This window comes from Bombus impatiens, unplaced genomic scaffold (assembly GCF_000188095.3).
Source record: "Bombus impatiens unplaced genomic scaffold, BIMP_2.2 scf_1268, whole genome shotgun sequence".
Taxonomy (NCBI): Eukaryota; Metazoa; Arthropoda; class Insecta; order Hymenoptera; family Apidae; genus Bombus; species Bombus impatiens.
The window spans coordinates 10,297-33,948 of NT_177687.1; the positions used below are offsets into that span (position 1 = coordinate 10,297).

Here is a 23,652-nt window from a genome sequence, read left to right on the forward strand (position 1 = left end):
GCGAAATTTATCTAGTCCTTCAGGATTCTAGGAAAAATGCGATTTCAGTGAAAAAATAAAATCATAATTTTTCTGGTTTACTTGCTTCGATAAGACTAGTTTAAATTTATGCATTGTATTTATTCATATAGAAATGCAAACGAAACGTTGGTCATTCCTAGGGTGCGATTGTTTATGTACATATGTATGTATTTATAGATATGCGGATTTTATACTTCGTCTGTGATAATATAATACTCGCGATTGATAGTAAATGGTGGTGTTGTTAATAATATAAAATTGATGAAATAATATAGATATTAAACTGAAAATTATTTTTCGAACAAACAAACAATAGATTATAAATTTAAATTTTTGGAAATTAGAAAAATATATTTTTTGTACAAATTACAGCAATGAAATATAGTATAAGATAACAAACAAAGAAAATATACATAATTCTTTTAAACAATAAAATTAGTGTCACATGTATGTTAGTTATACGACGTATAAATAATAAGTACAAGTATTTGGAAAATTTTTTCTTTGGAATGTCATTTACTATTGACTGTAGAGACCCATCCACAAATTAAAACAGCAAGCATTTACAAAACCTTCTATTAAATTATATGTGTCTTCTACACAACATGGAGCATTAATCATTTCTTCTGATTTACAATAAACTGCATACAAATCCTGAAAAAAAATGAAAAATTATCATAAGTTTAATTACATGTTGCATGTGTATATAAAGTATATAAGCAATAAAAACATAAAAAATGATACGAACCCCTCGTGAGGCATGTAAATCTATAGTTAACATCATGAAAACTTGAAAGAAATTTGGATGTAATATCAGTAGATGAGTAATATTTCCATCTGGTGTATTGAATTGTTTATGATGTTCTTGATATTTATTTTGCAAAACCTTTGATAAAGTTTGATACCAAGAAATTGGTTGATTAATAAATGGCCTCAATCTTGGATCCAAGTTTAATAAAGGTTCAACGTGAGCCAAAGAACAAAGTTCGGAGAATTCGTTATAATTCATTACAGATTTACTTTCTAATAATTTATTCCATAAAAGATGCGTTCTACATTGTAATGCTCCGCGTTTTATCATATTCATTATATGCATGCGAGCCGCATTTGCTTGAGACATTATTGTTTGTTGCATGAGTTGCTCGTGCGAGGAATAATAACCTAAATAATTAATCGATTCTTGTCGTATTTGAATTAAGTGTGGCGATGAAGAATTCACCGAAACACTTGGAGGATTTACATTTTGAGTTAACGGAGAATTAGGTACTGGTGGAGGTGTTGGTGCTCCCGTATTATTACAATTGGTACCAAGAGTAGCACTGTATAATTTAGTATCACCCTTTTTATCATTTGAATCTTGTTTACATTCTTGAAGATCCGAAGAAGATTCGTTTATAGTATCCACATCAGCCTCGGTATAAGTACTTGGAGATTTTTCGACACTGTACACCGTACGAAACTTCCCAAGTTTATTGTTTTCTACTTCTCTCTTTGGATATAATTCTCGTTTGCTTGTTAACATTAAATAGTATTTTAAAGTAATTTCGGTTTTTTCTACTTGTGGAGGCTGTCCTAAATGTGATACAATCAGAACAACATCGAAATCATCGGTGTATTTAGTATCTTGTGCGTCGCAGTAACTAATTAAAGGAGTACTTTTTAAGCTTACTAGAACATATTCACTTTCTTCAGAATGTTGAAGATCACTTTTCATTATAAATACACGCATATTATAAGTCTTCTCATGAGATAATAAGTAAGAATATAAGGTCCGACCTGATATCGCTAAATTGCGAATAGTCACTACATCTAAAATATAAAAATACGTTTATTGTAACTACTTATTTGTTTATTTGTGCTTTTCGCGATAATAAATCCCATACAACATATTTTAAAAGAAAACTAGAAATATTTTATTTTATTTCACTTACCACTGTATATAAGATTTCTCGCGTAATTTGGTGCTTTGCTATAATATTTGTTAAAATCATCAAGAAAATGAATCAAGTGATAACCTTGCTGTACTAACAAAGGTCCAGTCCCAGCTATGTACGAATGGATGGAACGTAAATGAAAATCATATGTAAATGAATGTAGATGCATACTAATTTTAATTTTATCACATGCATCCACGAAACTTAGCATAAACTGTAACAAATTAAAATTTTGTTATATTCTTTAATTAAAAAAGAACAAATGAAAAGTATATAATTATAGCAGATCAAAAAAATAAGAAAAAATTAAGATCTTATTTTTCTATGAAATTAAATTATAGATACACATGGAATTGAAGTTTGTAATAAACTTTATAACATATTTAGTTTAATATCAAAAAACAGTACACGAGAAAATAAAAAAGTCAGGTAACTTACTTGATTCACTAAAGCGCTACTGGCTTTTGTTTGAAGTCGACTGCATTCAATAATATGTAATTTAACAATGAAAAATGGCTGTGATAAGTGAATTTCAAATAGTAATACTCCTCCAAGCATTGACTTCTTGAGATAATAAGATTGTTGCTGAATTGGTTCTTCAAAACTGAAAGTAATATTAGTTAATTATATAAATATTATTCCGTGAGATAATTTTCACAGAAGTGAAGGGGACGTATTGAAAATTTATAGAGTTAAGCTAGTGTTTCTAAATTATACTCCTATTAGCATTGACATAATATAAATATTAAAATTTTTGAAGGCAGATAGTCTGACATTATTTTGTTTTTGAAAAATTTGATTTCTTTACTGAACATTAAGTTATTTAAATTTTAGCAGAGCTTTACCTATTATCAGGTGATTCTATTTGCACTGAACTAAAGCCTAATGAGTGAAGATATTGCTTGTATTCTGACAACATCAAACTGCACAATTCTTTATGCCATTTTATAAGGTTTGTTTGTTCATCTTGACCTTTTTGCATTTGTTGTGATAGTTGTTGACATACGTTGATGCCTGCATTTAAAGACGATTGTGCCGAAAGTGAGTGATCTCTTGTAGCCGCAGACTGTAAGCGCCATGAAGGTAAAAATAATAACGGTGTGTGGCAAAAATGTATTAAACGAGAATATTGTTTAAAAGTATTTAAAGCGATGATTGAGATTGGGATATTCGGAGCAGCATTTCGATTTTGCCACATTGCATATAGCTTGTTCAAATCTTCTGAAAATTGTAAAATAATTGTATAAGTATTTAGTTCCAAAATTTAATCGTGCTGTTTTACCGTATAACATTTATTATATCGTAATATTAATATTGTAATATATTAATATTTAAATAGTAGAAAAATTAGTCATATGTAATAAATAGAATAAAATTTAATTTCATTTCTTCATTTACCTTTCACCTTTTTTTCGCGTAATCGCAAGTCTTGTAAATCACAAACTGCTTTTATCGTCGGATCTATATTACTATGAAAGTAATTATTAGGTTTTACATCACGCATTGTTTGACCAATTACTTCATTCCATGAAAATTGATTATGTTTTATATTTTGCGTTCTGTTATTCAATCTTATCCACTCTTTCCCATCGTTGTGTGGCACAGCAGAAAACTTTGTAAGACTTTCCATGTCCATAATTTGCAAATATTGTGAATTTGCATGTTCCCTCGAGAAACTTGGTCGATGGTGGAATATACCTAATTTTTGCATTATTACGTTTGTAAAAAAGTTTGATCTTGATGATAGCCATGTGCCCAAATTTGTAGTTTGCTTTATTAATTTTTCAGATTTCTCTTTTGACCAATTATACATATAAAGAGCTATCTACGGTTGTAATTTAATTTGAAATTAATGGTACGAAGAAAAGTAATTTCACCTATTTATAAATATTTACATATATCTCTTTTAACTTACATTATCACTTCGAATTTCCGCAAGTAATATTCGTTGTCTTGATACGAAATTAGATTCTAATATCAGTGGATTGAACTTTTGCAAAAGTTTTTGATCTGTAATAAACAATTGCTATATTTACTTGTTAACTTTTTAATATTCCTTGTACTAGCAGTTTTAATGGATAGTAGTCAAAAAGAGACCCCTATCTTATGGCTATAGAAAAATATAATTACCTTTTGGGATAAGTAATTCTGGCTGTACTGTTTTGCTGAACGAAGCTTTCCATTGATGAAAGTTTCTAGCTATTAAAATACATTTAGTGTAGGTACCTTGTACATCCTTACTAAAGTCACATGGTATGTAAACGGGCAAATCTAACTTCCCTTCATTTTCTAACACAGAATAGTTATTATTTTTTAGTTTAGTTAATAATTCCCCATTTGAAATATATTTTTCGATGAAGGGTTGTCTGTCTTTTAAGACAAAAGATCTGCTGGATGTATCCGGTGCTTGACCTTGTATAATAGCTTCTAACTCTGTAATAATCGTAGATATAGGATGTCTGTGATTAAGAATTACTTCATGCCTTTTTACCGATGGAACTCCAATTTCTAAAGCAAATCGAAACCATTGCGATAACGTTACACAGTAGATACCGTGTAGTTTTCCCTCTTCACCCGACTCGAATCTATCAATTGTTAAATCATGCATTATTTTTGGCAAAGCATCAATTTTTACCGAAGTTTGATTTTCTTTATTTTCAATAGATATCTCTTGAGCATCTTTTGTAAGTGGTTCTGTCAGAGGAGTTAACAAAAATTTATATTCTGTAACTAAGTCCCAAATTGCATGTTTAACTGCGGAACATAGCTTTTGTAATAAAGAGTCAAGATTAACTCTGCCTTGTTTCCAAATTTTAAATTCGATCAAAGGCGGTGATTCCGCGGAACTTTGATCATAAATTGACGTTGATACGATATTTTTAAAATCTTCTACGTTTATCGTTTCAGGGAAACTATCTACTGGGAATTTATTTTCTAATAATTTTATAGGTTCACCGTGTTCTCCTGTAATTGCCAAAGCTATACAAGCGATTCCTACACTCCCACTGGAGTGACTTTGATTACACAGAAAGATGTCTGATTCAGAAACTCTTTTGATAGATCCTTCGAGTTGTGAGTAATCTTGAAAATGATATTCTGGTCTGTTATCAGTATATTTTGGTATATACAAAAATTGAAGTATATTTTGACGCAAATAAAATTCTAAAGCAGTTATGTATAATACGCAATGCTTCTGTACATTTAAACGTATGATAGATTCTGGCGATTTTGGCGGTTGAATAAAATGAACGTCCGCAGGTGTCAATTTACACATAGGATTTCTTGCTAACATAACAGAAAGAACTTCCAGAACCGCATCATCTAAGCGATTTTGTAAAACTTGTACCAAATCGCGTTTAACTTCCGGTCCCGCGTCGGAAATTCCATGTACCATTAAGATGATCGAATCTTCAGTTTTATTTAAAACGTTTGATTCTTTTTCGCTAAAAGATCGAACTCTAGGTCTTGTATCATTTGCCGTAGCATTATCATTCAGCTTAACTTGTGATAGGGAGACTACACTATTGCTCCGAGAAACGACAAGTTGTTCATCGCTTTCCGATAATTTGTTTTGTAAAGTTTTTCCATCGCTAATTTGTTCGTGTAATCTTAAGTAAAACACGTTTTTATTATTTTCTTGGTATACAAACATATTACTCCGGTTACTAACAGCCAATCTATTAAGCACACCGTGTAGAACTTTTATACCTCGAGAAAGTCCTGATCTCCCTGGACCAGTTTTTAATCGAGGATGCAGTCGAAAGGTAAATTTCCAAACAACACGACATCGAAACATTCCTGGGGTGAAATTTTGTATTAAATCTCTATTTTGTACAGCATTACTAAATTCACTCGTCATCTCTGATTTCCAGTTATAATCTTCGCTTGATTCTGTTTCTAAAAGTTCCGAACATTTACTTGTTTTGTGAAGATTTTGCAGAAGTAAATATTGATTTACTCGACGACAAGTACTCTTTATTTGAGAGACCAACATTTCTTGAGTATGCCAATAACTATTTACTTCGGGCGATATAATCTCTAAAAACCTATTGATGATAACAATTTTTATTATGGTCCATTTCTAAGATATTTTTGATCTTTACGTTTCATGAATGTTAAATATACATAAATAAAAAGGATAATAAATTGTAGTTAGTTTAAAAATTAAAAAAAAAATTGATTGTAGTAGTTTACAAAATTTTGAGCAACTAAACATATCAACCAATTTTGAATTTCATCGATTTTTAGAAAGAATTTTCAGTTGATACGTATATATAAAAACATATCTAAAATTAGAGGCAAAGGATCGAATTTTTATTACCAAATACTTGTTAAAAAATTGTCTATTTAAATTTGTATTATAAAATTTATGTATGTACATAAGCAAGCAGTTCATTTTAAAATATAATGAAATGAAATTATTTTATGTTTTGCTTTAAGAATATTATTACTTACCTACAATGAAAGTAGACACTGACATAATCATTTTCAACGTTTAAAATTAACCAAAAATTGGGTAAGGAACTTTTACGATTATCCAGATCTATTAACCATTGAAATCTGTTTTCCGACGTATTACTTTCTTTAAATCTGTCCTCAATATTTTGGTCTTCATATATTAAATTAATACCGTCAGAATAAGATTCCTCAGATTTAAAATTTGTATTAGGCTTATTTTCTGTACGACAGCTGTTGTTTTCTTGTTGTAGCTCTTGCGGATTTTCTTGTTCCAGATTTTTTAGAGCATTATCTGGAATATTAAAATTGATAAGTTTTCTAACAGACTTTTCGTGTTATGCGTTTTAATCAAGTTTCATATTCTATGTACTATTAAAAAACATTCTACAGTAAATATTATACATATTTAGTGTTATAAAATGTTTTTGAAAAAAATACATACTATCTTTTGTTTTTGATTCCTTTCTCTCTTTCTTAGACTGTTCTGGTACAATATCGCTCACTTTTTCCATATTTTTCACAAAATAAAACAAGTTTCCTTCTTGACGAATACAATATTTATCAATTTGAAGTTTCTTTAACTCACTTATAAATTTTGGTTTGCTATCATCCGAGGGGAATACAAAATATAAAGGAACTTTTTCCACTTTGCAGCTAAATCTATCCGTTGATTCCGAAACGTGATTCGCTACGAAATTTAAAACGTTCTCGTTTATAACGGGTTGATCTAGGAACGCGGTTGCGGTTTCATCTTGTAACAGCCACTCAATTTCATCTTTTAAATTGCTTATAGCATTGTGTTGGCTTAAAGGTAAGTGAGACATTTTTTCTTGAAAGAATTCGTTTTTAGCATTATTTTCTAAGCTGCTTCCACTTTCCGTTCGCAAACTGCCTATAGGCGAACCACTACAAAAAGATGTTGCTCTTAAACCAGAATACCGTTCTAAGCTTACTTCCAATACTTCTTTTGGGAGATTCAAACAAATGATGTCCAAAGTGATTTTTAAATCAGCTAAGCTTAAGCCAGCTATATTTCTATCTTTATAGTCTTCCATCTTTTGCAAAATTTCCATGAAACATGTTGGCAGAGATTTTACAGGGATGCTACTAAGACCAGATCTAGATTGGAATCGAATAGAACAACTTAACTGTAAGAATAGCGGTTGCTCTCTTCCGAAAATGCTTTTTCGCTGGAAATCGCTGTTGACAGATTCTATAGAACCATGCCGTGAAATTTTCGGAACTTTGTTGACATTTGCGCCTGGCCACGTTACATTCCCTGATTGTACAATTAAAAATCAAATATTTATTTTTTATCTATTACCTATTTATTAGACATGTTAAAATTATATTAAGAATACTCTTATATATGCATTAAAAATATATACATTTCTACGTAATATTAAAGATTATTTAATTCGAAATATTATTATGCTTGTTTATTTTAAATAATTAAATATCAGTTGTAATATTTTTATTTTATATCGGTCAAAGTAATTTTCTGATAATCAAAACCGAAAACGAAAGAATTATCCTTTCCTATTCATTCCTTTCAAGTCGGAAGTTTGTTTTAAAAATTATTTCGTATTTACCTTTTCCATTGAGATTGCGTGATGTACCATCAATATTTATCGAATGGAACATAAGATTCTCTATCTCATCGTCATTGTCTGATTTTTGACATTCTATAAGATCCTATTAAATATTAAGATTAATTACTTGATTAATTAATCTTATTTATTAATTACTATTACATTATTTTAGCAACAAACCGTTTCATGTTCTGACCAAGAGGGTGAACAATAATAAAATTCAGGGTGTGCAGGTACAGGCCTAAAGGCAACTGTAATTATTCTTTCAAATTTTTCTTTAATTAAATTATGCAATGGCTCAACATCGTTACACGTAGAAGGATTTAGTTCGCCCAATAAATTTTTATCCGATAATTTGCTCAAATGTCTGCATACAGAACGCAAATAATTTGTTATATTAATTTCAATTAGAGTTTCTTCGCATTGTTCTACTGCAGCTTCCATATCATTGTAAGTAAGAGGTTGTTGCAATACCAACGATTTATAAACTGCAACTACATAGCAATGACAGTGAGCCAAACTTAATACCTTGCAATGCTCCACAAGACTTCGTTGATCTGTTGTATAGAAAATTATCATTATTTTATATCAGTCTTCAAAACATTAATGTCACAACTTAACTATTTAAATATCAATTAAACTCTAATTATCCAAATATTAACATCGAACTACTATCGGTTGATTAATGGAATCAAGAGATTATTAATCAAGAAGTCAGGCGTTAAATAAACATTACTGTAAGAGTATACTGTTCAGGAAACTATACAAAAATCAACGTTATTCGCATTTTTATTTACCACTTGCAGTATTGTCGGAGTCCTCACTTTTTGGTTCCGGAGTCGGAGGTTTTGAATTATAATCAGATTTTAATTCGATAAAATCTTTACATTCCTGCTGACCAACTCTGAACGTGTGATCTTGATAAATATCCTTATTGTGCGAAATTTTTAATTTATCGACCAATGTGTCGATCAACAAAGCCAGCGAACAATCATACACATAAACTGGAATAACGAGAGATTCTTCGCAATCGTGAAATCTTTTCTGCGTATCTGTGTTTATTATACTGTCCTCGATACATTGACCATATAATATCGACTCGTTATTTTCTAATGATGGAATATCGGTTACGTTAATATCCATCCCGGTAGTTTTTGAGTACGTATCGTCTTCATTCAAATCCATATTGAATATGGTAGATTCGCCATTCCTTTCGGAGTTGTTGCTTGCTGATTGCTCTTCTGTATACGAAGGAGACGTAAATAAGCGTACAACGTCTTTTTCTGATGCAGGTAATATTGTGATAATTACATGAGTTGTACTAATTCCTTTGATAAAACATTTCCAACGCGGATAAGAATTGAACTCAACGTTGGAAGAGAGCCTCTCTAGAAATAGTTTTAAAATCAAAAGATACGTATCCATAATATATGAAAGTTGCTAGAAAAAAGTTTGTATAATTTCGATAATAAAGATAATACCTTTTTCAGAAAGAAACGGTAAAGGTGGACCACCGACTCGACGCCTGTCAAGAAGCATTTTTGTGAATCTTTGTGATTCAGCAGAAGTTAATAAAAGTTCTTTATTGTGTAACTGTTTCATATGTTCTAAGAAATTATCCATTAATATTTTATTTGCACTTCCTTGTCCCTTATCGTTGCCAATTGTACCTTGAAATAATGTGATAATTTAATATGTATACCATTGTTGATAATCTCATTTTAGTAATAAGAATATAATATGTATCAAGCAATAGAATGCAACCGAAATAAATTTTAAGTGAAAAGAAAAGGCTTTCGTGTATGAGTATTTGTTATTTTATCTTCCTTTGTTTTATTTCTTACTTCAATTATATTACGTTTTAAATCGAGCAAATCTGTATAACTGTACGGAGTACGAATATTAAATAACTGATCGAATAAAATTTTTACCATCAGCAAACATAGAAAATAAGAGCTCGGCTTGTTGACATTTTGGCAAGATATTCAATGTGTCGAAAGAAAAATGCATCATGTATATCTTTTCATCGATAGTTGGTAGACCTTCGCATGATTCTTCCACGGTGCAGCTATTAGTTTTGATGTTTTTGTTATATTTTTTCGGTAGTTTGACGTCATGGTGGGGGATTTGTCCATAAATAATTTCTGTATTTTTTTCGTTCGGTATTACTTGACTCAATAAGCTTAAGTACTCCAAAGTTAATAATGCATTGATGCATTCCTCATCTATCCGAGCAATCTAATAACGAAATATAACATTATTAGAAAAAAGGAAAACGATTTTCAACCTGTAAATTTCATAAAATTCCGAAATTTCTAGAATTGTCATATTTTTGTATTACATCAATATGCTTCGAAATAATATGTGAAATTAACACTAGATGCACTGATCCGATCAAAATGGTCCATTTGCAATTTTCTAAAAGTAAATTTTCGATATTCATAAATACTATGGTCTACAATTGTTTGTGCTTGTTTCTTTGCATGCTTATTTGTATTTGTGTTCATACTACAAACTTTTTATTTTTTATTTTCGAATTACATATGTTTCAAGCTATATAACACTAAGTATATCTAAAAGGATCATTTAAATCTTTGTACATAATATCATACACAAAGTATCCGATTTCAATCTATATACACATATGTCTATATACATGTAGTTATATATATGCATATTACAAATTATAAATTATCTATAGTATGATGATCACAACGATAGGTATGACATATCTAATATATTTTGTTATGGAAGGGAAGTAAAAATAGGTAATATGCCAAAAGATTGTGAGACATGTGGTGTCAAATTATTTTTCATTTTATACAATATTGATATTCCACAGACAACGTATTAAAACATCGGTAATATTTGTGGATTATAAGACAACAGATCTTATAAAGTTTTAATATGTAACTAATAAAAAAAGATTAAATCTTTTACGCATAAAAGATATGAATAATTTGAATTTGTTAACGTTTAAAGTATATTTAAATTTTTATATAAACGATTAATTTATTTTTATTCATTTATTTATACATAATCCTTGCCTTGCGGCTTTAGATGACTCCCAGCTTACCTTATTCCTACTGTATGCTCGTCTCAAATGATTAATTTATTTTAAACCTTTAAATTTTTCAACACACAAGAAAAAATGGTATAAAAATTTGGTGGATAATTATAATAGATAGATGCGTAAATATTTGAACAATAATGAATATCATAAGAAATATTTATTTCAACTTTCAAATAATGCAGTTTATAAAAATTTGATTTATTTGAAAAATACAAAAGGATACAAGTATTTTGACCGCTTAAAATAGCACGACAAATAAAACTGGAAAAACAATATTCTTAAAGAAAGTATATTTATAACGCACAAAGAATATTATCGATTAAATTGAATCGCACGAACAATTATACGCAGTTAAACGCTTTCACGATAAGAACCGTTTTAAAAGATTTTATCGCTATTGCAACATGCCTGTCCAGCAAGGTATTAAGAAGCGCCAATAGAATGATTCCACGAAAGCTTCACTTATCTTCACTTACATTACTGATACATCGGTAGCGAAAAGATATTCTAGAGATAGAGAAGAAAAGAATAAAGAAACGAGGAACTTCAGGGATCAGGATTAAGTTGGAGGAGTTGAATCTCACTTTAATTCAAAGCGTAGAGACCACTTCTCCACTTGAACCATGAACCCCTTTTTTCTATATATTATTCAATTCTGATGTTTCGTTTGAATTTCGATTTGGATATCGGTTTTGATATGACGAGAAATATCCATTTCTTACGAAAAGATGATAATCAACAAGACCTTGAGTTGGAAGAGTTAGATCTGGCAAGTTATCAGAGCGCTGCTGCTCACTGCCTAGATCCTCACTTCCAACTGCAAGTCATGCAGATCACAGCCCATGCAACGCCCATGCAGTATCAACGAAGGAAATCAACTTCTTTTTGCCAGCTCACCTAGAAATCTTTCAAGAGATTTCGGTAAATTTGTAATCTTTACTGGAAAAAAACTTCTCTTTTTATTCACCAAATATCGATTGCGTATTTGAATTTTGATAGAAAAACATTTTTTTAATACAGTGATATGTGAAACGTTAAATAGAACTATAAATAAGACAATGCACGCAAGATAGGATAAAGATTTTTAGATAATTAAAAACAATTAATTATTAATATATTTGTTAATGAAATAAACTTACATTGTTTCTGCTACGAAATATGTATCATAATTGTACTGTGTTTTATTCAAATTAAATTTTAATATATTTATCTTCCGATTAATTTTAAATCAATCGCATTAATTTGAAAATTAAAATACTTACTTATGTAGGATCACAATTTTATCAACATATTCCAATTCTAATCGATATGTGAAATCATATATTATGAATCTGCAACATTTTTAGCCAATTATAAAATATACACATACAGTTTCATAAGTTTTTAGCTTCTCGATATTTTTGTGATATTGGATCAACGTTTTCTTAACATACCTGACCCCCGCAGCAACAAAATGTAACAAAACTAAAGTCAAGAACTACTACCAAAGAATTATTTCAAATTGTCACTGATTAATTTCACCGACACTTGGGACGTTGCCAGAAGAACCAATCGCAATTATTTTGTGGACAAATACTAAAGATCTTTATCACTCTTTAAACGTTCCACTCACATAAAACCGCAAAGATGCTTTGTGCGTATACGGTACGATACGAACGTTAGAAAACCTCTTATGTAAAAAAAGTAATCAGAACACTAATAAACAGTCGACTACGTGGTGGGCTTTATATATACCTGAGCTAACTGATAGAAAAATCTTGTTCTGAGTACCCTCATCGATATCGAAGCCCCACCTCAACAATGATAACGACACGTAGTGATAGACAACTTTATACACATATTGCTCCTTATTTTTGCCGGAAATATTACTTTAGTGGTCTATAACACAAACTAAATATAAATATACAAGTTATACAAACTTATATAAATATACAAAGTAAATCTAATAAATATGAACCTATACAAAAATAATTTTGAAAATTATTAAATTATTCTATTCTAATTCTAATTATAAATATTTCGTTTCAAATATGAAATGTATGAACTATTATATTATTTTTCCAGTCTATTAAATTGAAATAATTAAAAAAAGTAAGATAGTAACATATAAAAATAAAATGATAAGGCAACTATGGAATTAAATAACGAATTGTTTCATAACAATTTTTCAATATTGTTAAATAGGAAAGCCGAACTAAAGATGGTTTGACTGAATTTTAAAAAAAAAAAACCTGCAGGAAAATGAAATATAGCCGTAATATATGACCGTTACAGTTTATCAAAAGAGACTTAAAAAATAATACTATCTTTTCCTATTCGTCATTTGTCAATATATGTTTAAAAAATGTTTATCTTATTATTGAGTATATGATATCATACGGCATTTGTAATAAGGTTAACGAAATTTTTAATTTCCAAACGATTTCTTTGTCATAAGCAGAAATATCGTGACGATATAATATATGTATATAATTTAGGGTAAGTACATATTCGTGTAACTTTTTGTAACATGAAAGCAACATAAAAGGTGCAACTCTGTAGCAGAAAAATCATATTTAACTTTTTAATATATTTGAAAATGATCTTCAAATGTTACAAATAAATTGATTTCAGGCTAAAGATGCTTACAGATACTGATGAGATCTATTACTGTACCTAATAATAGCATAATACCTTAGATCTTTTGGCGTTAGCTTGAGTTGATTGATTGTGCTTATCATATTTAGAGAATTTACTAAAACACGATAGCAGTTTACGTGCGACTATTTATAGACTTTCCAAAAAGAAAAAATTTTCGAAAACAAAATATACCATTGATTCTTGTGTTTTATATATTTTAACACTGATATGGCCATCACCACAAAGAGTAGTAAAGAAGAAACGTACAAGAGTAGAGTAGAACAATCAATGAAATTGTTGATACATATCAATAAATATGGGGCTTTGTTAGGGAATATATAAATAGAAGATGAATGGTAAGCAGCATACGGAAAAGAGACGTTAAATTGAAGGTTTCATAGACGGTACAGAACATACAGGCTCAGAACAAGGTAAAGTAATAAACACAGGATAGGTAATAGAAATAATAGAAAAGAATGGTAAGCGAAAACATGTCGACAAGTGCACCTTGAAGTTTGGTCTTTTGATGATTCGTAATCACCTTCCAAGCAATGAAACCTTAGATAACATTAATCTTACATATAAAGTATATTTATAACAAACATAGATGAAAGTTCTTACTTTCTACTTTTGTTACAGATAAGGTAAGAAACTGAATTATACAATTTTATAACAAGATGTAATACGATTAAATTTGCTTATTAGTTTCGTTTGACATTAGCGAAAAATACTTTAAACGTTATATATAAAAGATATATCTTCATCAACGAATTATATAAAATAATTTTATGTCAAAAGATTAATATCTAAATGATTAACTTCAATTGTAAAGGTTAATTGGAGTTTCTTTGTTTATCCAGAAAGTTGCAACTGTATTATTATCTTAAATAGGAATAAAATTGAAAACAAAATAGATAACATCACATTGTGATCATTGGCAACCAGTTAGAATCAAATCTTATCCTGTATATTTTTGAAGAACATCATTATGGCTATATCATTTTATGTATTAACATCATAACCAAAGAAAAGATAAGATTAAAGATAAATCAAATCCATTCACGTTCAATACCAAATGTGTTTCATAAAAGAAAAAATGAGACTGAATTAAGTTTGTTCGTGTTTTTCTAAAAAAGGGCGCTAAATTTACTTATATAATCAGTGATGCATATACAGTTATATTGTACTAGTCCCTATAAATGTAACAAGTCATTTAACTTACTTATTATTATAATATTTTTTGTCTTGTTACGGAAAAATTTAAGTACGTACACTATATTTATAATATATTTCTACCGAAATTGCTTGATAATTTCTCGCACAAAAATCTTTAAACTTTCAAAGCAGATAGTTAAAAATTAAATGCAGTAGAATCCAATGGATATTTGAAGTATCATAAATTCCAAACAGATATTGTAACAGTCATTAATATATTCAGAAAATGTACAATCTGATATATAGTACAAACATCATAATTATTGTTAAGAGAATTAAAGAAATATCTATCCAGATTATATTTGTTTAGTTGTGTTTCTAAAAATATGGATTAGTATAAAAATCAGAAGTGTAAAAAACTTGTTCGTTTTTAAATTAACAGTACTTGCATTAATATTTATTATAATATGTATTATAGAACACAAGACTCAGCAATCTACAAAAGAAACCAAAAGTGCTAAAATCAACGCAAAATTATCAATACGTATTTAATCTTTGAACGAAGGACCTTATCATAATCAGGATTAGCTAAAGTCAAGAATAAAATGCACAACATCAAGGTTATTTGCAGACAAATAAACATAAAATTTTGTTCATATTTCTCTGAGAAACATATTTTTTAAGGTGGATTATACACAACAATTTTATACTATGATAAATATTTTATATTATTCACGTATCCATGAATACAGTATGAATAAAAACTTATTCTGAAAAATAATATAACATATGTACAACAATTATATTAAATTATGATCAGCATATTTACATGTACAAACCAATGATCTGATCAATCTATTTCACTGATAGCATTTCGAAATAGAAAGATAATCAAACATTCTTAACGTATCACTAAGTAAATAACGTTATGAACATGGTCTCTTTACAAGTGGAAAAGATTGGGGTCATTTTCGCCCCAAACGACATTTTTCCAAACTATAATTCTAATACGTATTACTTTTTGCATTGCTTAAAATGAAAAACTGAATTGTTTACAATGAAAAAAGAAGAACAAAGGCTGTATTATGATTTCTTATTGTATCAAATATTTGACACAATCAACATTTTTGAAAAATGTCTGTTCTGCCGTTTGATTAAGATGTTGACAAGTCAAGATATGTTTATATGATCGTGGTGTGCTCTCGCGGTGCCGCGGAGTTCAACATATCCTTTAAGAGGTCGTAAAACCCACTTCCGGGCTGAGAAGCCGTGACTCGGGAAGATTATCGGTTACGTTCATCCTCGAGCCGGTTTTTAAAACGCGGTGAGGACGGTCAACATGATGGTTTTAAAGAGTAAAATTCCTATATACCAACCCGGGCCGAACCCAGAGTCATTTCATGATTCTCATTACATTAAAAATAAAATGAATCGTCGATGGCCGGTCTAACGCAGGATTGTTTGATTGTTTGTATTAGACATGAATTATAAAAAAGATCTTAACGAATGTTTTATCATTTAACACGGTCTTAATTATAATTAGTATGTTGAATGTAACAGATGGTTTTCCACAATAAACAATTGGGAGCGCCATAATTGAAAAAATTCACCTCTTTTTTGATTCATCGGCTTATATCTCGGAACTGAACGAATATGGAGACTAATATTTCGTGTGAAAGTTATAAATGATTAAATATCGTACAAAATGAGGTATGTTTTGTCAAGATGGCACCATTGATTGAACTGCAAAAAATTAAAATGTGCGATGTTTTTCAGATAAGGAAATCTCAGTGAGAAATGTGTACTGTTGAAAATTATAAGGTAACTCTAGTATTCCCAAACAAGTACCACCAAGTTTTGCCTCGTTGGTTAAAAGCTTTTTGTATTATCAAATTATCAAATAAAACATTGAACGCTTCCTGTAGGCTGCCATAGGCAAGCAACATCGTTGCTTCCGGTTGTAATGACTTCTCCATGACTTAGATATTAATAAAAAATTTAAATATTTAATAAAAATTGAAACAGAAATAGGCACTTCGATTCTTCGGAAATTGCCTTATAAGTTGTAAATGGAATAACTTTTGAAATAATTATGTGGAGGATTAATCGTTATAAGGTTGAGCGAAATAACGAGAGCGAAATATTGCTGTTGCAGTCAGTCAAATATATTTTTGGATAAATAAATGAATAAATAAATTACAGACGAATTGTGAGTCTTTGGTACAAATATAAGTTGCGGAATAAATACCCGATAAATACTCGGAGAAACTCTGTAGATCACTTCGGTACTGTTCGATAACTCTCTCGCTCGTGATGGCGTCCGTTTATTGATACTGGTCGGGGGAGAATCGGAAAATTTGAATTCGTCTACGTTTGACGGTTCTTTCTAGCGGCGACATTGTTTTGCCCGGAGTTCATTTGTTCTTTCATTACTTGTAACCTAATGGTCTTGATACTCCGAGGCAAAACAACAACAGAATTTGAATTGTCCTGACTCGCGTGCCGCTACAATTACTTAACAAGAATGGCATTTTTGTATTGAAAAATGCTTATATTTGCGTGAAGTTAGAAAAAATTTTGCCTTACGTTGATGTGAAGTCGAGATACAATCGTTTTTTTTCTTCTAAATTCATGTCTCAAAGGCACTTCAATATTAAAAGCTGAAATTTGCGGGTGGTGCAGAAAAAAGTTTAAAGTTTATGATACAATTTGAAATGAATTAAGCACACTGTCTTGTGAGAACTGAAACTGAAAGTTGATGCAAATGCGCGATGTCTATTATCATAAAATTTCTATATATGAAGAAATGTGATTTCTTCCAGTTCTGAAACAGGCTAATTTATTTGTACGTGTATGAGAGAATGATACAATGTATGGCAATAGTGCTGTAAAGCTAAAAATATTTTTTTCTTCGATGTATACGATCACAGATTATTAAGAGAAGTGAAAAAAGTTGGCAAAAAATAAAAAAGCCAACAATCACACGGAGTTTCCAAGTGACCACCCATATAAGTATTCTCCGTACCCAGTGTTGTTTAAATTTTTTGTAATCGGACGAGAATGTGTATACTCGCGGTATAAGCGTTGACTGGAATAACTAGTTCTGTTATTTGATATTAATGTACAGAAGAATAGTCAAAAAAACATGTAAATATTTGTGAAGATGAACAGTATTTGTATACGTGCATTCAGATGTGTAAAATTTTGCTTCACTTCATTTTCAAGAAAATGGACTACGAAGCCGTGCACTTCAGATGTAATGAGAGTCAAGTGGACGGAACTTCATAATTGATTTTATCGAAAACAAAATCCTGTATTAAAAATTGTCATTTTACATTTTCGATATGTGTTGCACAGGAAACTACCCCCTTATGGTTCGTACTATAAAACAAAGTATCTAACTCCGAAGAAACCTGTTCAAATGATCGTCATTGCCTCTCAAGTATACTTGACGAAACTACACAGTCAATTTTTTAGAAAATAAAGTCTAGTATAAAAAATTATCACTTTACATTTCCAACTTGCTTTTGCATGAAGAATACTGTTTGACCTGTACCACGATTTTCGGAATACCCTGCATAAATACTAAAAATACAAAACAAATTTTTCATAGAGACATCGTTGTTTGAAAATGTTGCATATTTTAATTTTTAAAGCCAATTTTCAGCTCAACCAGTAGTGCCGTCTTAACTAAACATATCTAATTTTGTTGTTTCATCATCTACAACTCTCACACGAAACATTATTCTCCATATCCGCTCAGTTCCAAGATATAAACCGATAAGTAAAAAAAGAAGCTACTTTTTTTCGATTATAGCGCTTCCAATTGCTTATTGTACAAATTCATTTGTTACATTCAACATACCCTCATTCCTACTCATACTCAGGACCGTATTAAATGAGAAAACATTTATTAAGATTTTTTTATGAAATGGTATATTTCAGGCCTGAAACCTCGTTTTCACTTGCGACTAATCGCCTGACTCGCCAAGTAATGCGACTGAGCCACGCGCGACGCCGAAATTACTCATAGACAATCTATAAATACATTATTGAGAAATATGTAAACGAGGCGTAAATTGAGTAAGGTACCATTCTAAAATTATCGAAGGTATCAAAATGAAATTTGTCGCAAATTAATTAAGTTGATCAAAACCGTATAGCAGTATAGAAAAGTATTAAATATGAGAAAAGATCACAATGCATCATGACCCAAATGTTTAATTATCCATACAATTATCCATATCCAATTATCCAATTATCCAAATGGATTCTTGCACCACGTTTGGCACGCAGCTGGACTCGCTCCGCGGTGATGAGATTTGTGACCCGGTATTTGCTATTGAGGCAAGGAAAAACGAAAACAGAAAATTTGGAAATACATGTTGTTTGTGGAAATTACTGCACGGTTGTTTGAATGTTGCTACCTAGATAGTAGAAGATTAAATCTTTCTCTCAAAAATAATCAATCGTCTTTGACCGTGTTGTAAATCTCGTATCACTTTGAACCTTCGTGAATGAGTTGTGAGAATTGTTCGGAAATCGAACAAAATTCAACTTTATTCTTGTTAATGGAACCATTCATTTTTTAACATATTAATCAATCTATCATTCTTTATAAGAAGTTATTAATCTATTTATGTCAAAAAACTATTAATATAGAAAATAAAATTTTAATAAATGAAATAATTAAATTTTTTGTTTAAAATATTAACAAATAAATATATGTAGTGTTACGATACAATTTTTCATTATTATAGTATTAATTATTTATGTTAAAGATATTATAGATTCTAGTATCATATATTATTATATAGTATTACAAGTTAATAATGTTATATACTAACACGTCCTCAGAAGAATTTCGCACATTCTAGCAGTAAAACAACGTTCAGTTGCGACGGAAAGTCATACACGTGGGCACAGCGCGTATATATTCCATATACTTTGTAGTCATATGCAACTGATCTGTCACGGTGAGCCTTGACTTCGCAGTCGCGCGTAACTCGTAATCGCGGCAACGCAATTGGATATTCTGCCATATACGATAATGGATTTTGTAGCTGCGTGCTACTAGTCGCAAGTGGATAAAAGACCTAATCCGGCAGGATTAGTAAAGATTTTAGCAGATACGAAACCGGCACTACTGTCTATGAAGATTTCACCCATGTAGAAGAAAGAGAAAGGTTGAGTGAAGTTTATGTACGAACATGATTATATCATATTCGTATGTTCGTAAAGCGATGCGTCTGTAAGCTCCACTTTTCAATTTGTAAACACAGAGAGATAAGAAAGAAACTCACCTTAGCTTAGCTATTCGAGAACATATACATACTTCAGTAAATATTCGAAGTTTGAAAAAGTCGGGTGATCTCAGCCCAAAGTTTTAGGCTTATTCGAGACAAAGATGTCAGGTGCTTAGATTAATTATACATAATAAAGTACATATACTCACTGCATCTGGAATCTCATGATATTGCAAAAGATGCATGTATGTTGCTGTAGATTGTACAGGTAATTGAGAAAAGCCACACTGTGGTTCAATCCAAATCTCAGAAATAATTTGAAAATCTCCAGAACTCTCAGCATCTTCTACACTTATTTCGCCATCTGCAGTACCTAAAATGTATACAAATTTATTGTCAAAGAAATATTTTTTATCTAATAACTATATATACGCATTTTCATTCGTGATCGATATACTGATAAATAATAAAGCTTCGAAAATGCACAGATTTCAAAAGCTTATGGAGAAACAATCTGCTGTATATCGATTATTTTTGCACAAAATGTATTTGTAAATGTAGAAGAAAACTATCTTACAAAGAATGTTTTACACGGAATGTTACTGCTTTTTTGTTTATATACTACTTATTCACAAGTATTCTCTTTATATTATAAAATAATATAATGTAATATAATAATTATTTCTACAAACATCAATATCTTTACCTTCGTCAGTATCTTCTTCCGATGCACTATCGCGTTCTAATGTTGTGTTTGACATAATATGTGGTGGAAATAAAATATATTGAATAATACACGGGTATGATGTATCATTTTCACCAACTCCTTGCATTTGTACTTCAAGAACCATGTTTATGATACCCGCCGCTGAATATGTGAAACTGAAACCCTCAGCCAAACGCATTCTACGAATAAAAATATATAATATTCTAAATTATTTCTTTACTGGTGTAATTGACAATGAAACAATAACGTTAATGTAAAACTTCTTTAAAACAAAATAACATACGTTGTTATATAGAATAGCAAAAAGAAGTATTAATATAAAGTACTTACTTTGTAATTGTGGAAAGAATCCTTGCGATCGCAGTTATATTCAATCGTGGTAATACAATTCCAGGAATGGTTTGTACGAATGGCCGTTTTACATGCCAAAGCCATCGATTATGGTATAAGTATCTAGACAAACTAGTCGTCAAAGTTCCACCTAACATTGGTGTAAATCTCGTTGAAATAGTCTGAGCCGCATCGGGGAATACAATTAAACTCAAATCAGTTGGCATTCTCTCGTATCTAATTAATATCTTCTCTAAAGATTTATGGACAATAGTGCAAGAAGGTATTTCTTTTTGCTCCGTAGGTCTATTTGGTAAAGTAAGTTTAGACAATCGATCTAAAAGATCGACGACAACATTATGTCGAACAACTCCTTCTGTTCCAGCTGCGAATGCGATATTAAGAATGACACAGAGAGCTTTACAATTAATACGAATCAGCGAGAATGAAACTGGGGGTTTATCCGCTTCTCGATAAATAAATTGTACATATGTATGATTTTCGACGAGAACGAAAGTTGCCCAATTCTTTAACATGGCATAAAGGACAGCAGCTGCCTGACGGCTTTGAACACATTGAAAACGACCACTTTGATTTGCTTGATGTAAATGCCTTGGCAACGGTCTATCGTGTGATAAAATTAACGTTACTCTTTGTGTGTGCATCCAACGAGCCCACTGTAAAGGATTTAAAGACACTACAGGTTGCCAAATTTGTCCGAATTGTGGGCATGCAGCATCGCTAAAAATAAGTATATTCCGTGCATAAATTTCTTAAATGAACTTAGCTTCCGTTTACTCAAATTGTATTATAGTTTAATAATGCCAAATATTCGTGTGTTTATCTATTTAGTTATTAAAATTTATTTATTTAATCACTCATAAAATTACGCTTAAAAGTCATAGATACAAAATTCAATTCACAAACATACCTAAGTTGCACCGTACTAGGTGAAGGATAGGCCGATAAATAAAAAACTGGCATGCCGCTTCTGATTGTATCTGGTACACTATACCAAGTCCAACCAAAATCAGGACTCCAACTAAAGTGTGCAAGCATACTGTCACCTTCCGTTAAAGATGTTAAAGTTGCCCAAAATCGATTGACAACACTTTGTCGATATTGCGATTTCAATGGCTTTTTCGATAAACAAGTGATATCGTGTAAAAATTCATAAGGAGCTGTAATAAATTTGCTTTTAACACAAAGAATGTCTTACTTTTAGTTGGTTTTGTAGAATATTTGAAAACGATCAAGAAGTCTTAAAATAATATTAATATATTTTATTTTAATTTACCTTCTGTAGTAATTGTGTACTGTATTGTATTAGATGTAGATAATGATTTTGTTAACCAAGGACATGTTACTACATATTCTAATAAAACACTAGACTTCCACAATAATACAAAGCAAATTTCAAGTACTTCGTCTCTCACATTGGCACGTTTTATTAAATATCCCTCGCGGAGACGACAACACAATAAACTACTTAATGTACATGTCACTTTATCTTCAATTTGTTTCTTTTGTAAAAGTTGTGTCGATTTTTCTTCATAAAATAATAAATTCTTAGAATGCCAATTTGAATAATCTGGTACAATGTTACAACATACTTCACGATATAATTGCCAACATAAAAAGTTTTTGTGATAAACATTCATTTCGGTTTCGTTTAAATCTACCTGTAAAAGTTAATTAATTTATAAAATATGTATTATATATTATATGTACATATAAATGCGTATGTGTCCTTAATTACTATAAATTAAATATAAATATGCACACATACATATGTGTTATCTGTAAAATTATAACAAAATATTCTTCAAAAGCTCGCAAGTTCAATAATAGAGCACATTTTTATTTAAAATACACACATTGTGTAAAATTGTCCCGATATGTATTCAAATATTTCAACTACAAAATCTAGGATATATAGATTTTTTCATCTGAACCTGAACGAACGTTTCGAATTGTAGGTGTAAAGAAGTAAGATATATTGTATGTGTTGAAAATTAATATGTATAAAATTGTCAAGTTAAACCATTACTTTTTATCAAGATAGATCAGGAAATATTTGCAAGTACATAGATAATATATAATACATAATAACAATATACCATTAACAATTTCGAATAAGAAGTAAAGAAAATTTAGTAATTTTTACTTCTATGAAAGAGATTAATAATAATGCAATATTTAATATCTTTAATATTTAAATATAAAAATAACGTAATGAAATATTACATACACGATATGGAATAAAAGACATGTAAGTACCCAATGTAGCTCTTGCAATGAAATGTAATAAATCTTGATAGGGGACTAAACCATCAGCAGAATGTGGATGATATGTACTTCCAACATGTAGAAAACTGCATGCAATTGTTGTTGCACGTAACTGTTGTATAACAGAATCTAAGACATGAACATCGGTATTTCCTACTATACCATCCGACACAATTATCATATCTAAAAAATTCAGTACCATTCTAAT

The 23,652-nt window shown here is 30.2% G+C and overlaps 1 protein-coding gene and 1 long non-coding RNA gene across 3 annotated transcripts in view; both read right to left on the bottom strand.

Moving 5' to 3' along the window:
• Positions 1-533: 533 nt before the first annotated feature.
• LOC100750092 (KICSTOR complex protein SZT2) overlaps positions 534-23,652 on the bottom strand; it is a 32,544-nt gene continuing 9,425 nt past the window's right edge. The window contains exons 6-26 of one of the 2 annotated variants that reach the window (XM_003493561.4): positions 23,407-23,627; positions 22,453-22,837; positions 22,087-22,336; positions 21,156-21,896; positions 20,805-21,004; positions 20,308-20,471; positions 9,937-10,243; positions 9,487-9,675; positions 8,803-9,393; positions 8,186-8,562; positions 8,006-8,108; positions 6,856-7,692; positions 6,411-6,705; positions 4,086-6,001; positions 3,871-3,965; positions 3,354-3,780; positions 2,801-3,176; positions 2,394-2,559; positions 1,953-2,169; positions 770-1,830; positions 534-675 (exon numbers count right to left, since the gene is read on the bottom strand). In XM_003493561.4, coding sequence (XP_003493609.2) covers positions 541-675; positions 770-1,830; positions 1,953-2,169; positions 2,394-2,559; positions 2,801-3,176; positions 3,354-3,780; positions 3,871-3,965; positions 4,086-6,001; positions 6,411-6,705; positions 6,856-7,692; positions 8,006-8,108; positions 8,186-8,562; positions 8,803-9,393; positions 9,487-9,675; positions 9,937-10,243; positions 20,308-20,471; positions 20,805-21,004; positions 21,156-21,896; positions 22,087-22,336; positions 22,453-22,837; positions 23,407-23,627 — 9,053 coding nt within the window. In that variant the 3' untranslated portion in view covers positions 534-540. The remainder of the gene's footprint in view (positions 676-769; positions 1,831-1,952; positions 2,170-2,393; positions 2,560-2,800; positions 3,177-3,353; positions 3,781-3,870; positions 3,966-4,085; positions 6,002-6,410; positions 6,706-6,855; positions 7,693-8,005; positions 8,109-8,185; positions 8,563-8,802; positions 9,394-9,486; positions 9,676-9,936; positions 10,244-20,307; positions 20,472-20,804; positions 21,005-21,155; positions 21,897-22,086; positions 22,337-22,452; positions 22,838-23,406; positions 23,628-23,652) is intronic. The other variant, XM_033323755.1, reaches the window with a different exon arrangement.
• Positions 11,358-12,952, bottom strand: LOC105681544. The gene is made up of 3 exons (XR_004462702.1): positions 12,512-12,952; positions 12,341-12,409; positions 11,358-11,983 (listed from the first exon to the last, which is right to left on the bottom strand). It is a non-coding gene; the product is annotated as an uncharacterized LOC105681544 (long non-coding RNA).